This window comes from Leptosomus discolor, chromosome 4 (genome assembly GCF_034619465.1).
Source record: "Leptosomus discolor isolate bLepDis1 chromosome 4, bLepDis1.hap2, whole genome shotgun sequence".
NCBI lineage: Eukaryota > Metazoa > Chordata > Aves > Leptosomiformes > Leptosomidae > Leptosomus > Leptosomus discolor.
In genome coordinates, this window is record NC_141394.1 from 47,635,788 (window position 1) to 47,652,815 (window position 17,028).

General features: G+C 37.2%; 1 protein-coding gene across 6 annotated transcripts in view; it reads right to left on the reverse strand.

The window, feature by feature from the left end:
• SORBS2 (sorbin and SH3 domain containing 2) overlaps nt 1-16,214 on the reverse strand; it is an 82,948-nt gene extending 66,734 nt beyond the window's left edge. For 2 of the 6 annotated variants that reach the window (XM_086464434.1, XM_086464438.1), the window contains exons 1-5: nt 16,172-16,181; nt 8,430-8,522; nt 6,844-6,870; nt 5,715-5,839; nt 4,141-4,758 (exon numbers count right to left, since the gene is read on the reverse strand). In XM_086464434.1, coding sequence (XP_086320560.1) covers nt 4,141-4,758; nt 5,715-5,839; nt 6,844-6,870; nt 8,430-8,522; nt 16,172-16,181 — 873 coding nt within the window. Of the gene's footprint in view, nt 1-4,140; nt 4,759-5,714; nt 5,840-6,843; nt 6,871-8,429; nt 8,523-16,171 lie in introns of those variants that run through there. The other 4 variants (XM_086464437.1, XM_086464435.1, XM_086464436.1 and 1 more) reach the window with 3 other exon arrangements.
• Between the last annotated feature and the right edge of the window lie 814 nt (nt 16,215-17,028).

A 17,028-nucleotide genomic window follows, 5' to 3' on the forward strand; every position in this document is an offset into this window, starting at 1 on the left:
GTCATCTATCATTTTAATGCAAGATTTGTGGGGAGTGATGTGAGATTACTAACGACACCAAAGTACTGGCCTTGCTTCAACAGTCAAGACACAGATAAGGAGACTCAGAGATAAGTGAATAAACTCATTTTGTTAATACATAGCAGAGTTTAGTAGCCAACAATCAAATTACACCCATACACTTGCACAAATAGGTAAAAATGGGTAAAAATACCTCTATTTTAATTGTTAAGAGCTGATGTCAAAATCTCCAAACTGATGCTGCAAGTTATATTCCTATGCCCATTGTTACTACCTAGCCCTCTTATTCTAAACTAAGTATGAGGAGGTGGAGTCTAGCCCTTGTGCAAAACCACACTAGTGATACAGAACTTAAAATGAAAATTATGTGCTCAAATTTTTTGCCGTCTGTCCCCAAAACATTGAAACCCGTCTTCTCTCCCTTCTGCATCACTCAAGGTATTGTCCATACCTGACAAACAGCAAGGTATTAGATAAACCAATTTACAGAAACAATTATTTGAATTCTAGGCTTATTTTCCTTGATTCACTTGTCTACATCTACAAGGCTGGCAAAAGAAACACTTTCATAAACATCTAGTATACTAGTTCCAGGACACCAGGACTAAACCAAGTGTTCACTCATCCATGGAATTCAAACAAATGGGACAGATGTTTCACATCCTCAGTTTCAGAGCACAGTATCTAGAACAAGAAAACAGCTATGAACCCAGGAACAAAACGAACATAAAAATGTCAGGTATTTATTTCAGAAGATGCAGCTCAGAATTTTTCATCAGTTTAGAATATCTTTTAATGAGAAGTTTGGACAACAGAATTTACCTCCATCAGTTTCATACTAACAAACACTAATTTCTCTGTTGAAATAGATTAGGTATCTGCAGTATGGTACAGAGCAGCATCATCTCTTGAGACTGTTATAATGTAAAAAAACCTAATATTGAGTAACTTGAATGATTCTCTTTTTCATATATACTTTTAACGGGTTTAACCTTTCTCTGAGTAGGAGCGTTTACAAAATGTCATTTGGTGAGTCATTCCACACTTCTGCTTGCTCCTAAAGTTCCAGCACATAAGCTCTGAAATGAAGTGCAAATAGGAGAACAAACATAATAAGATATATTAAAAAATACCTCAAAATTTTATGCATGAACTTGGTCAATATGAGCTCTCTCTTGGCTGTATTTTCCATGCTTTGTGACATGGAATAATATAGCATTGTATGTGTTCCGTACACACATAGATACCCACGCAGGCACAGTATTTCACATTCACCACCTCTTAAGTGATGATTAGCCAATCTTACCTTATTCTCCACATACATAAACCCAGATGCAGACAGAGACTTTGTTTTTACAGTGACTTTCTAAACGTACTTGGGTTTTGAGAGTTTCTGTGGCAGCATTGAACATTGCTGGTGGGCCTAATCTACAGTCTGAGAGCATCCCTAGAGGATATAGCTTAACATAACAACCTATGCTGCATATACAAAAGTATTTTAACTGGTGTACAAAGTCTTGTAGAGCTTGCAAATCTAAAACAATTTTAAAAATTAAAGTACTATCACTCATAGTATACTGAAAGATATTTTGTCTATGTGAGAAAAATTGTGAACTTTGCAAATACCATGAGATACAGCGCTAAAGGGGATCATCAGTTTTGGCATTAGAACAGTTTGAAGACTTCAATCAGAGTTCTGGGTCAGAAAAGAAATCTTTTTAGACATACAGCTGTAGCCTTTATTTCTAACTGTAGCACATGGCATGGTGGCTTTGGGACCCCACCTGATGCAGAATTTCACACCACTGACGTGTACACATGCTGATTTGTACTCTAGTTTTAGGTATTTATTTTAACGCAGAGCTAGCAAAGCCCACTGGCTCCATGACTTGATTGTGATGCCAGATACATCTCTTCATACTAATGTTAAGAATTTATTTAAAAGTTGATCAGGGAGGATGTCAGCTGAATTTTGCAGGCAAGAGATCAATAAATGGATGCAGTTTGTAAAGCTGGTTACATTTCTTAATGATCCCTGCGATCAGCTGAAGTTTTTAGCATTTTATTCAAAGAAACCCAGTTGCCAAATTTCTGATCATTCTTCCTGCATATTAAACTGGGAAGGTAAAAAGTGTGGAATTGCCAAATAAGTCATAGCTACTTTTGTCAGCTCATAGTGAAACTAAAACAGATTCTAAACCAGAAAGAAATTGACAAACGTGTTTTGACTTTTAAAATTCTAAAAAAATAAAAAGGAGCTAGAAGATAAATTATTTTCAGTCATTCTGATTAGAGTTTAAGTATTATTCTGGATCATAAAAAAGGTATTTCCCCTAATTCTTGTCAGCTGTCATAAAACTACTTTCTGTTTGAGAGACACTGTGATTTATCTGAGCATATATAATGGGGATGCATCATATTGCTAACTGGCTGAACAACTATTTTTAAGTGAAAAGAAAACATAGACACGTGAGTTGTATTGGCCACACTGACACCTGTTGTACTGTCTGACCATATCCCTTGACGTCCATATTTAAAATGCTTGCAAGCCTGCCTCCTATAATATTCATACCTAGCCCATCTACCAGAAAAAGCTCTTGTTTAGCCTTCGTTATTGTTTCTGACATGTTTTCTTTACTGCGGCTCTTGCTTGAATTGACTCATTCTACTTGACAAAAATCACTAAGTAGCAATCTGTTTCTTCTCAAGGGTAAAGCAACTTGTTTTTCTCAAAATGTTCTAAATTTTATGTGGCCTAACAGAAGGGTTTAAGATGGTAGTTTTTTCTCTAACCTTGAGAAGGGCAAATCTGATTAATTCTTCTGTGCTCCCATTTGTCAATGGAGTGAATTCAAAAGGAGCACTGCAAATTGTTGCCATATAATTTCACAGAGCTTGTTCTGATTAAAATTTTTACTTGGGAGTTGAAGGAGGCAATGGACATATTACAACCCCTAATGCAGATACTTGTGGCTTCCAGAGTAAAGACCTGGTTGAATTTGATGCTCTGAAAGAACCACAGTATGAGAGAGCAGATGTGTTACTACTATTGACAATAGGACTGTCAATGGACTTTAAGTTTGCAAGATCGTATTTATTTCAGAGTAGCCCCAATAATTTCAGCAGAACCGGTTGAACACAAATACGGCATGGTGGGATCCTCGCTCAGACAAAGCTTTGAGGCAGATATGCCTAGGTTTATAACAATCCCTACCTCCAACTGAAGGGCTTTCAAACTCAGATAAGCTGATATACTAGCATAATTAACTTATTAAATAGAAAAATCCTAACGTGGTAGGTAAAGCAGGGTAGAAATGACAAAGTTTATTCAGAGCTCCCCTTTTACCTAGTATGTATTCGCTGTTGTTCTATTGCTCTCAGGCTTATTTTATTTGATTCAGTATCTTTCTGAATGGCAGTAAACCCTGCTCAGACTCCTCCAGTCCTATACCGTGTGCTTGATGCTCCCATTTCTCCTAGATAAGATCAGTATAGTTAACAAAGAATTTTCATCTCAGAAGGCATAGGGTATAGGGGAAACAGAGCGACTTAAAAGCAGTGCCTTCTGATGCTTCCCGGTGGTTGACAACAGATTTTATCAACACATTTTCTTTAAAAGGCACAGTTGCACAGGACACATAGGAGACAACGGTTTTGCAGAAAGCACCGACTGACAAAATATACATTTTTGGTGATCCTAGCAAGCTGGCAGAGCTGCATTGTAGAACCCCAACCCAACACTCTTCCATCCATACTTGATCCTTCCAGCACCTATGGCAGCATAACCCCTTATTGCAACCCCTTCTAGGAAGAGCCACTTAATCAGAAGCATCACCTGCAATTCACTGTTTTCCTATTGTGCACTTGCACTCAATAAAGTGCTCACAGGGGAAAAAAGAAGTCTACTTTCCAGCTCAGCTGGGGTAATTTTTTTTTTCTTTTTGTAATACCCTTCCAAAAAACCTTCAGATTTTGTTCAGTTCTGTTTTGATCCATGTGACAGGTAGTTTTACCCAGAAAACACAAGGTCTAACTTTGATAATGTAAGTATAACTAAACAGACGGTTATTAAGTGATTCATGAATGATCTAAAATAAAAGATGGAAAAATTAAATATACCACATGGCACTCTGCAGCCTGTGAAGAAGGAAGAACTGTAGACTTTTGTCCCAAATCCTTTGAAGACATCTTTGAAGTGTCTGGAGAAATATTAGGTGGATGTTCTTGGATTTCAGGCTCTGCTTTATTGTCAGGGGTGGGAGCTATCTGAATGGAAAGAGATGCTGTGTGTATCTCAGGCACGGGGTTACAGGCAGGTGAGACAGGCCTTTGCGGAAATACTGGCACTTCAACAGGCTTGAGCTGTTGCTGTGTATTATAATGAGTGCTACTCGCTGGGTCACGTGTCCGGGTTAATTTCAGGGTAGATACCCTACGTTTTTGAGACTGTTGCCTGTGGCCTTGATGGAGAGTAGTACTAATACCAGCTACTGTGCTTGTGCCTGCACTGGAGATTGAGGTCAATGGTTTAATGATTTTTTGTGCATAGGACACACTTGTGTTAGGTATTTCAGAAGACATCGTCTTCTGGACAGACTTCTCGTTAGTGTAATAGGCAGTATCTGTGGGAATGTGTTTAGCTGGATCAGTTGTTACTGCCTGGAGATTAATTTCATTCTTGTGATTAGTTACTCTCGCTTTCTGAAAGCTTTCTTTTCTAGGGGGTGGCAGAGGTGCCTTATTTGCCAAAAGCATCCACACACAGCAAAATAACATTGAAGAAGAAACAGAAAGAAAGTAAATGTTAGCAGGAGATATAACTCAGTTTGACTTTTAGCTTTAAATAAAGCAACTAGCTTCATCCCAACATTGCTCAATTCAATGGACAATTGAACTGGTCAGGTTCCCACCATCTTTTGCTGTGCAGGGCTGTACAGCTTGTGTTTAGAAAGCCAGATGTTCCATTTGCTCAGACTAAACTGGGATCAGAAAGGAGCCCACAATAGTCCATTTTCTTTTAAAAAACCACAATTATTACACTGAATAAGAATTATTACTGTGAAATCATTCAGATATGCAAGTAGTTTCCAAAATGTACTCCATGATCTTACATAACAAGCTATTATTCACAGCTAACACACATATATAAAACACAGAGCCTCTTAAACATCTGAATTAAAATAGTAACGGAGACAGTATTGACCTTAGTATGTTGATCTGGTTTAGACAGATGAATATGTTTCCAAGTTGTGTGGGGGTTTTAGTGTACTCTAATTATATTGTTCTGCAAAACAGGCAGAAACATTGTTTACCTATAATAAACCTTTATCCTCAGATATTATTTTGATGACAGATGCATTTCTCCAAGTGTAAAATATTAATAAATACTCTTTGAAATCTGGGAACACTCCTAGAAAGCTTTTATTTGTGTATGACCTACTTTTATTTAGCTTGCTGCTTGTTCATTGAAAGCAATTTCTGGTAATTAACCTGGAGGCATGCATCCTCTATGGAGTGTACTTTATCTATGCAGTAAAAGTGTTTGTAACAACCCATGTGAACAGGCGATTCGCACTATCTGGAAGATATATCAGGACAACGTTCCATAGAGGTATCCCATCTATATATGCTATACCCCTAGAATAACCCCCACACAAATGCCAAAGCATGAAACTTGGTGTGTTCAGTTTTACCTGAGTTGGTGATTTTTTATCCTGTAGATTTGGCCGCACGCTCCTAAAACCTTTTGCTGTAAGAGATGAACTGCTAGCATCTCCATTCAGTGTCTCTCTACTTCCATCATTGTAAGATCTCCAAGCTTTTGTAAGGAAAAAAGAATCAAACCATTTTTTTTCTGTGATTAGTAGATCTCTATATTGCTATCATTACAGCAATCCAGATATTAAACAGTGTGTGGAAAAGTTTAGCTACTACACAACAGACATTGCTGCTGCTGTCACCATGGATGTTATAAGAACAGAGCTAAAACTGCCACTTTACAAAATATTTATCTTTAAAATTTAGAAAACTCAAGCATTGACAATACTGCTGGTAGCAGTTTGATATCTCCCCACAACAGTCATACAGACTATGGATTTTAACCTCAGGAGTCCTTTTGAGATGTTGATGCTTCAGCCCCTGTATAAAGCAGGCTGAGGTGCTTTCACAGATTAGGTTCTTGAACTTCACAGCTGTGTTGGATTTTGCAAAACATCTCAGCTCACATAAGTTAGTTGGTCATGGCAGTTCCACCAAATTTCATCACAATACCCCATTAACTGTTCCGATAATGCATCTTATTTCCAAATCTGAATGATACCTCAATTTTCCAACCAAGCAACCATATTTTGTCTCTATCCTCCGAACTGAAAAGCTGTCAAGGCATTGTCCAAACATAGAGGGAGATACTATCCGGCCTCAACAAGTTACAGATTTGAAGACAAAATATCGTAAGAGGTTGGGAAAAGTAACACGTTATGTGAGCAGGCTGCTAAGTCGGGTGGGCAGACCCTGCAAGCCTGAGTAAGGGACTAAAAATGAAATAGCAAATGCCACTGAAGCTAAAGGTGGCAAATTAGCAGTCTGTATTCTCCCACACAATTCATTTTCTGACATCATATACTGTGTTATAGGAAATACTGCTTTCAAATGAGACCTGAATTTGAGGTCTTAACAGTGGTTACTGCAATTATTATTACAATTTCAGTGGTGCTTTCCTTAAAGAATGTGGATGTAATGAAATAAAATAAATGGAAAATTGTTATAATTCATCCACTTACATGGTATTACACTGACGCACAAATAACACAGTGTTTTATTTACCTGAATCTGGAGACTGAGAATCAGACCCTGAAAAAGATACACACAATATTAATCTGTGTTAGAAAAAACCCAATATGACACAACTTGAAAAATATGTAGGAATCTTTTTCTTCAGTTACCTAATTCCCTCCTGTTACCTAAGCACACTTCAGAATATTAGACCACAGATAACTGCAATGTTTATTGCACAAGTTCTATAGAAGGTTAAGGTGTGTTAAGAGTTACTGTTATTTAATCACTGCTATTTCAGACCGCTAATAATAAACACTTTGCTGTGTTTTTTTACCCCAGTAAATACTGTGATATTACCATCTAAAATCTAGATATCAAAAGCAATATCATTCCTTTAAGATGAACTGGAAAGATTTAATTCAAAACCAAGAGAGATGCCTACAGATTCTGTCAGAATTTTCTCTCTCCCTTCACACCAGAATGTGTGATGCTTTCTTCATCACTTCAAAGCAAAACACAGAAACTGATACATACATACTGCCAGCGCAGAATGGATTTGAAATTCTGGTGGGGTTTTGGATTACTTGTAGATATATCAGTGTTTTTTCTCCAAAAGAAACTAAAATTACAACATCTCTAAACAAATTATTTTAATGTACAATAATTACAGTACTATGAGCACTCATCACTAATTTTAAGTGCAACAAAGCAAGACATTAAGAGGCTTGTATTGCATGCTCAAATGATAAAAATTTTTTAGAAGGGTTGCTAAGAAATATGAATCCAATGTTTTCTTAGAATTACATACACACACTAATCCCAGAAACCCTTCCACTGTCCTTACAAAGAGTAGCAACGAAATTTTTAAATTGCTTTATAAATTCTAACAGTTCTTATTCCTGGGGATTAGTCTTATATTTGAAAAGATCTACTAAACAAAGACTTATCTTGCAATTATTTTCTGGCTCATTCTTTATTCAGCTTCCTGTATTATGCTTGTTTGAACTCTGCATGTTCAGATTGGTGTAAATTAACTCATGATTCTTTACTGATTTATACGTACAATTACTTCATCTACCAGTGAACCTGGACAGCTGATACCCATTAAGATTTAAGTTTACACCATCAGACATGAGTATTGCTAAGAAACAGTTCTGCCTGCAATATTCTGCATGTTTTTGTTTTAAACATTTTTAAGAAAACATGCTTGAGAAATGATTTTTTTTAGAGTTAATCTGGCTTCTGATGATCATTTTACAACATTCAGATTTTTCTCCTTTGAGAAGAGTTTTTAAAGCAAGTGTAATAAACAAAGTTTGTAATAAACAAAACCTACTTTTCACGCTATGTTAGCTTGAAAAAACCAGGGGACATGAGACCCAAAAGCAAAATTAAGTCACAAATAACTGATTTTTCCTAAGTCTTCCTAATTTTTTTTCATTAATGGCTACTAAGCATAGGCAGAGAGAAATTAAGACTACTTTTTAAAGAGCATTGCAGAAGTAAGTAACAGACCTGTCAGCAGAATAGAAAATATGGTTACCCTTCTCCTCCTTGCAGAGTAATATTGCAGGAATGCATAACACTATAGAAAAGCCATTCAGGAGCAGCATCTCCCTGGTTAGTGGTTATACCTGTGGCCAATAGGTTTGGAGAACTCTGAACTCTCTTCACAGCTGTTAATGTGACAGACATTGCAGCACGTTTGCGAGCACACCCACCGCTATCTGGAAGCACAAAACAATACAGACACCAGCTCCAGACAAAGGGAGCAAGCACATGCAACATATCACAGTGTGAGATACATCAAACAGATATGAAAATAAGCATGCAGTTAGGGAACTGCTGCAGGAACGTGTAAATTTGCAAGTTTTGCAGATTAGCAGAATACATAAAATTTTACAAGCTTTAAACAACAATAAAACTCAGAGAAAAGAAGAAAGCAATATTTAACACTTAAACCACTAGTGAAACGTATACATTGTTACCTGAAAGACTGCTTAATTATAGCTTATTAGTAAAAACAAACAAGTAACCAAGATGAAGGATTAAGCATTCCAAAATAATATTAATCAATAATCTGCACTGTTAAATCATTTCATTGTACACATTAGAAAGACAGCATTCATAAACTAAGCTTATGTTTGATCAGCTGACAAAGTGCTTATGTTCAGTCTTTTGGATCCTTTAAGCTCAAGAAACAAAATTACTAATGATGGCATAATTTTTTTATTGTTTTGGTGGAACATCCTTGTTCTCCCTTCCTCTCTTCTTTTTTAGGTAATGGAAGATAAAAAAAAGGTATGTCTAGAACCCAATAACATCCTGAGGGAATGACTAAAATCACCCCCAACAACCAGGAATGGAAAAACCTTTCTTCTGGATATTGCATGACTCCTTTCTTTCCTTACTCTCTGCTCCTGTCGCCCTGGGAGCTGTCATTTTGTTTTATAAATAGTCTGTTATTATTAGAAGGTAGCTTTTCAACAACTTTTTAGCAAGTCTATCACAGTTATAAAAGCTAGTCAATACATATGCTTCCTGATTATATTTAACTAGAATATTTTTCTGCTCTTCACTATAATAATTACATTAATTTTCATATTTGATATTACTGAAATTTCATACAGGGCCCCACTGAAGTCAGTAACCACAGCTATGATAGAGGCCCTAACAGTTTTTATATCTGTCCTATGGCAGGCAGTTTTATAAAATTATGCTTAAGGAAGACCTGCAACCTATTAGTGGAAAGTACTTCCTATGATAGCAGTAATTTGAGCCACAGAGATATCTTTAACCCACATCTGCAAGAGAAGTGAGCTCCTGGTATTTCTTTGCTCATTCCAATATTCCCCCGAAACAGCAGAGCCCTCTGGCCACAGGTCTTGTAGGATATGCATTAAGTAGTTGTTAACGTTGGCAAACATCAGAGCCACTGCCCCAGGTGTAAGTGGTTCCAAAGGCTCATTGCCAATTCCAAGTCTCAAGGCAAAAGGCCAAATGATTTCAGTCAGTAATAGTCGAAAGCAATACTTTACCCACATTTAATTTGGTACCTTTTATTTACTCGGTACAACTGGTGTTGTACATATGAAACAAAGACAATAGCTATCAAATCTGTGCATTTGTTTTAGTTTGCTTACATAAACATAGAATGGCTATGGTAATTAAAATAATATTTTCCATTCTTGTATTCCCTCCTGCCTACATACACTAGAAGTAATTCCAAGGAGATATGATGACGTGCCAATATTGAGGTTCTGTTCTTATCTGAATATTGCCAGACTTTGACACCATACTTTATCTGATTAATACGAGCTACAGGCAAAAAATTTTGTTATACTGTCACATCTTTTATTTGAACAAAATGATGCTTTATTTGAATTTTTTCAAGAGCTACCTTCCCAAATTTCAGGATAGAGAAACAAAAATGGGAGGAAAGGAAGACAATGAGAAAATTGACTACAAATATTTCATCACTGTAACTTCAAGACATTCTGCTTCAAATAAATTTTTAATGTAACTGAACTGAGTCAGAGTTTTATACTTAGTGGACCCATTACCTAGCACATTGTTTGACATGGCTTCACACAAGATAGCTAAAATAGATGTTGTAACTGACTATATACATATATGCATACAACACCTGCCCCTATATATAGAAGCTCATACACAAGTCTGTATCTTCAATAACATTCTCAGTATCTGTACAAAGTAATGAGAGACAATTAGCACTCAATCAAGGCATAACTGCACAAATATACCACACTGAGTTGTGTAAAATATCTAATAAAATCTGTGTGTGGGCAAGCACATATTTATGCATAATGGACTCCATCTTCCCATCTTTGTTCAGGCCAGGCTCCCATTAAGTCAAGGGCTTCACATCTGAATGAGGATCAGAAGAATGTTCATGCTGCCTCCAAAGAGGCAGTTTTCAAACTGCTTCCCTTATCTGCATGGCCTTACGCAGTTGAACTTCAAGAGGCTTATTCCAGCCTGTATTCCTTTTTCACAGATCCATCAAATTTCCAGCAAATACTAACTGTATTCACTCAGATTCTTGAAATCCAAATAACACCCAAAAGCTCTAAGTCTAGAGAACAGAGGATTCAAAAACAGTAAGGGAGATTGACTTAACGGTCATCTGCTCACTGCACTTGCAAACTATAAGCAATTAATATTGCACAGCTGCTACTCAGGGAACAAACGAAGATATGTGAAACAATCTATACAAAATATATGCATGTAAAAAAAATGCATGCAAATATGTATACACATAATCCTCTATGCTTTTGACATGACAAATTCTTCAGAAGTGAGATTCCTGTCTTCCTAGGTATTACTGTTTTAACACTGAAGCAAAGGAGACTTGGATCAGCTAAGGTTTGCAGCCAATGATAGAATATGAAGTTGGGTAATAATTCACAATCAAAACAGCTGCCTAAGTGCAAGTCCAGCTCAAATCAGGACTTAGCACTGTTGGTGCTTAGATTTTCTTTTGCAAGCCCTACATACTGCCATCAAATCAGGAAAAGACCAATTAACATCCTTAGCAGGTACTGTGGAAAACGAAGCAGACTGGGGAGATAAGGATTATTTGGTGAGACATGTTTCTGACAGTATCTTGCAGAGCAAGGGCCATATAGGGATGAACTCCTGAATGCTAGGATCAATGTTGCAGACTTACCTTTAAAGAGAGAAAAAGAAAGAGCCACCCACTGAGAGGAAAAGATAGGCGAGGTGGTGGCTTGCTCACCAGCTAGGACGATCTGTGTCTTTGTGTATGCATCCTAATGCTCTCTACGCTGGGGCTCTGGATGCTCTCCTTCTTCTTGTAAGCTCACCATTCAGGTCCTCTCCCAACTGCCCTCCTACAATTTTTCTCTTCAGCCTTTCTCCATTCCTCACTTCTTTCTCTCTCCCTCCTTTAATTCTTTTTCTCTCCACAAATAAGTACTTTAACACCTTCCCCGCTAAATCCACAATTCCAATAACTGCTCCCACTACAGACAGCATCACCCTAAGAGACAAATAGTGTATTGGTCAGGTCCTGCTCCAAAGCAGAATGGAGCCAGTTCAAAATACCACCACTTTCATTTAGGAACATGGGGTGTTAGTCGGTTTTTTTAAAAGACTGTTTCAGAGAGTCAGTAAAAGCAGTGGCATAAACCAAGCTGGCAGAGATGAAAGGATGGTGACCTCTTGTGAAGAGGTAAGAGAGAGCAACCAGGGGGCAGGAAATTTTTAATAAGCTCTCATGGCTCAAAGAAAAGAAAAATAGCACCCAAACATAATGTTTGCTGATCATTATCAGTATCACTGTGCTTGTGAATGATATTGTTTTCCCCCTTGCACAGTGAATTCAAGTTCAGAAGTCTTTAGACCAGGGATTCTTACTCCCTATTTACATTCTGACCTTCTGAGGCAAATATATACTGGTGGATCCTACAGCCCAAGACAGACAAAGCTGCTGCCTCTCCATGTCCCCAGGTCCACCAGTAGTAAGTCTGGAGATGTGTTCCCAACAGACACATGCACAAGAGCATATGTATACACCACATACATACATGGCTGGCCACACAGATCACATACGCTCAGAGCACTCACACTAGCACAGATGGTACAATGGCCTCCCCCTCCTCCTCCCTCTGGCTGAGCAGGATGAAGGTCCACTAGCGAGAATATATAGGCAGATGTGTACAAGGTGGATCCTTCCAGCAACTGGGCTCAGACAGTGAGTCTGCCATTCATTCCACGCCTGGACCTGCCCTTGTGCCCCTGTGCTTCTCTAGGCTTGTGGAGATGGGCCTTTGATGGCTCCTGTGATGGGCCTGGGAGTGGCCTGGCTTGGCAGGCTATTATTTGGGCTTCCCCTCCTGCCACTGTTTCTCCAAGCTCCTTTGTGGGTGTGCAGACGAGCTTTTATCACATAAACTAACACTGATTACACAGGTGAAGTTAATATTAGTTGGTTCTTTGATGCTGCTAAATTGCAACAAATAATGATTAAAAAAGTAAATATTTTGTAGAATGCCTGAAACACTCAAGCCCATCTAATCTGCTTTAGTGATCTAAAAGTGGTTTCACAATCTATTCCGGAACTCTGCAGGGCCCCATGAATTTCTATTCTTATCTTCCAGACAAAATGTAAGAGATTAGTCCACGTGATGACTTCCATTAATAATTTTAACAAACCAAAACATTTGCAGTCTTCCAGAACTGCATACTTTTTCACTCTTGGCTGCTCTTTACATGCTTCATCTAATGCAAACAGCTAACTTGTTTAATAATTTTAAAATTAGATGCATTTATCCAGAATTATCTGTGTGAAACCAAAATATTTATGGATGGACACTAAGAACCTGTTTTAGCACAGTAACTTGTATCCATTCATTATTCCTCCATGCAATTACCTCTCCCCAACATCAGCTATGCATGCACATATGAAGTATGAACAATAAGCACATTTATCCTGTGTTTTAATCTGATGCAAGCTTCATGGGTAGCTCAGGTTTTCTGTGACTTAGTTTCTCGAAATGTCTCACCAAGTTTATGATGTTCATCAAATCTGTAAAGTACTTGAAGACTTGTTGATAAAAACCCCTATATATCGTTTAAAATATTATTCTGTTGATGATTGCTTAGTCTGGGTTTAAAAAGGCACACATTCTATTAGACTACTATTTTAAAATTATGGCGGCATTTGAACACCAAAAGCAACTATGAGCCAAAGTACCTTTGATACTTCTGAAAACCTCCCCCTATATCTTACATCTATTTCTTTGCTTTTGCAAACATGTTTCATTGCCTTATGCTGTTGAATATTCCTTCCTAACATGTGGTACAGAATTAACATCAAATGCTAAAAAATTCCTCCCATATATGGTAGAGTATTGAAAACCAAAGCTCTTAAAAACATTTTCTCTGTAGACAAAAATATCTTCCGCAGGGTTTGCTGAGACAGACTGCCAAGTCTGTAGCCACAGGGAACACTGGATTAGAGGAGCCCACTCTAAGCAGTAGATTTACTTTTTCTTTTTAAAACTGCATATACACTAGCTTTGCCACTTCAGCGGTTACTGGCATCAAACTAGAGTGCTTATTTATCTGCAGGAGTAATTAATGAAATGTGTATTTTTAAAACAAACTAGAGGCAAATCAATAATATCTGATAACCTCCAATTGCATCATGCACAAATACCTCCTATAAAGCAGTGAAATATAAAAAAATAAAATAAAAACCCTCCAGCACTCATTTCATGTTCAAAGAGAACATAGTGTAAAAAAAGAAAAAAAGAAAAAGCTAGACCAGGACACTATGCAGAACAGCTTCCACCTCAGTCACTCTCTTCCTTAGTACAGTGATGCTTTATCAACAGCTAGGTGCAAGATGTTCACTTTTACACCCTACTCAATGGGTTGGTTTTTTGCTGTTTGTTTTTTTGGGGTTTTTTTTGGTGGCTGTTGTTGGTTTTTGGTTTTTTTTTTTACAGTCAGGAAACAATCTACATCAACAGAACTAATAGGAAATACCACTTTTTTTGTCAATACCTCCTTTTAGTGCAGCTGTTAACAGGCACATTAATATCAAGCATACACAAGATGAAAAATATTTTCATTAGATAAGTGTAGAGTAGATTAAAGTTCAGTTTACGATTACCATATCCTTAGGAAACTGGAAAGGATTTCAGGTGTGTTCAGGTCTCTTAAGTCTGTTTTCAAGGCTTCTGTGTGATCAGAAGACTCCTAATCCCCAATAGAAGTCATTCAGCCACGTAGATTACTTAAATCTTATGTCTATTTCTATTGAGAATTTCTAGCTTACATGAAAAACCTTAGTACAACATAGAACAAAGTCATACTTCAGAGCTGCAGTAGCACAAACTGGCAATTTACTGCTCTATCCACATTTTTCAAAGTAGAAGCTATAAAATGACATCTATCATATGATTTTAACTCATATGATTGCAATGCACAATGTAATCACAGTCAAATGTGTGATGATTAGCTGAGCTACTTCTGCAACTACAGTTCTGTGAAGCAAGCGGTATTTCACTGCTACTTTAATTATACAGACTGACATGTTTAGGAAAGACATCTTCACTAAAAATGCAAGAGGATAGGACAAATTTCAAATAGTATTTCCATAAACGAAAAACACGCAACCCTGGTTAGCATCTGTAATATAATTAAGAACAACAAAAACTTTGGGAAAAAACCTACAAACTCAGCTGAGAAACCTCATTTCTCTTCCTTATTATATTTACAAATGTAGTGGTTTCACGTGAGCCGATATATTTTAACTTTGTATTAAAGAATCTGTCCAAGAACGAGGTCCTACTGAGTTCGAGTCATTGTCTGAGGCAACGGGAAGCCAGGAAGCTTGATTAATACAGTGGTCCAGATAATGACAATCTATACCATGGAAAAGCTAATCCCTTTGATTTAGAGCATTCTACTGAAACACCCAAACTGGCTTCAAATGTAGTTCAGGTCCTCAGGTGCCACATAACACATTTTGCTTATTTCAAGTTGTCATGTCAGTTGTCATGGTGCAGCACTACGGCCAATGATAAAACCAACTGGTTTGGAAAGGATGGTTATGTCTATCCTTGTTCCACAGTTAATCTGCAAACCAGACAGTTCACCTATGGAGTATAAAGAGTTGACTGCAACAGAAAATTTACACCTGAAATGAGTGAGGCCAGGATCCTACTTTCAAGAGACCTATTCCCGCTTCCAGCAAAAGCAGCAGCACTATCTATTGACTTCAGTGATCCAGGAGCAAATATTAGTACATTGTCACAGATCATGAAGATAACTTCCTATAGAGTACTTCATTTGGTTACTACATCTATCGCAGCAACTTAAGAGAAAATACAAATCCCTCTAAGTACACAATAGTTATCCTCTCTGATTATGCAAGTGTAGCTAATAATACAGAGTGGTATTTATATGCCCCTGAATTTAATGACAGTAGAGAACAAAAACAAAGCGCTTTTAAAGCATGTGCATTGTCTTAGGAAAATGTGATGCTTTAATACCACTTTTCCATAGCTGTTACATCCTCGTACTACATATTTGTACATATACATATACAAAACTGATACTTATAACTTAAGCACAGAAAGCTAAACATGCATGTAAATTTCACATATCCATATATATCCATACATAGGAAAACATGTATATAAATTCTATATATGGAATACAAATGCACATAAGCAGACATACTATTAAAATATCTTGCTTAATTTGAGTTCCGCACTAACTAAAGTACAATTTGTTTATGAAAATTTAAATAGAGTTGGGACCTTCTCTGCCTACTAAACAACATGTAAGAGTAAAGACAAACCTCACAGAAGCAGCATACCTGTGTTCATTTTGACACTGGAGGTTTTGCTATAAAAGTCTTCAGATTTCCTGCAGAAAATAAAACGATCTATTAATTTGCACAAGACAAGAATGTGTGGTATAAAATGGCAGCAGGACTTCTCGGAGGGGTGGAGAATCACTGTGATACGAATGACAGTCCTATTTTAATACAGCTTTAATTAAATTGGTACTGCTTGTCCTTCCAAAGTTGAAGATGAGCTATTGCTTCCATTATAAGATACTCTATTTTCAAGTGTTTAGTATCTCTGTGGTAAACATTTGCTCTGGGATAAAAAAATTGTGATTGACTTTTGGTCTTGAAACTATAAAACTAAAAATTACTCCCATACAGGAATGGGGAAATATTTTTAAAGGCTGCTTATAAACTTTATTCACACCTCTGTGCAAACTGAAAGATATAAAGACTAGGTCTCTCTGAATAAATTTTAAGCAGCCAAAGTTCCCAGGTCTTTTTCAATGGTTTGTATGCAGGAGATGTGGCTGTTTTCATCCAGTGATTTAATGTGTCTCTACAGACAACACTGACGCTCTTAATGTTGCTCACTGTATTGCTGTACACAGAATCAGGGCATGTGTCTTGGCATCCACAGGAATCCATTTCAAAACTCACAATAGAGTCAATAGGTGGGGAATCAAGTTGCTATACCTCAACGTACTTTTTAAAGGTAATAATTTTCACCAAAATAATGTTAAATGCATGCAAAAGTTGAATCTCTCTACTTACAATACCCCAACTCTATACAGTACTTCCAAACAAAGAAATAGTAAACCCCTACAAAGCCAAACTACAAGTGTAGAAAAAGCATGACATCTGACAGTAACAGGTGACTTTCA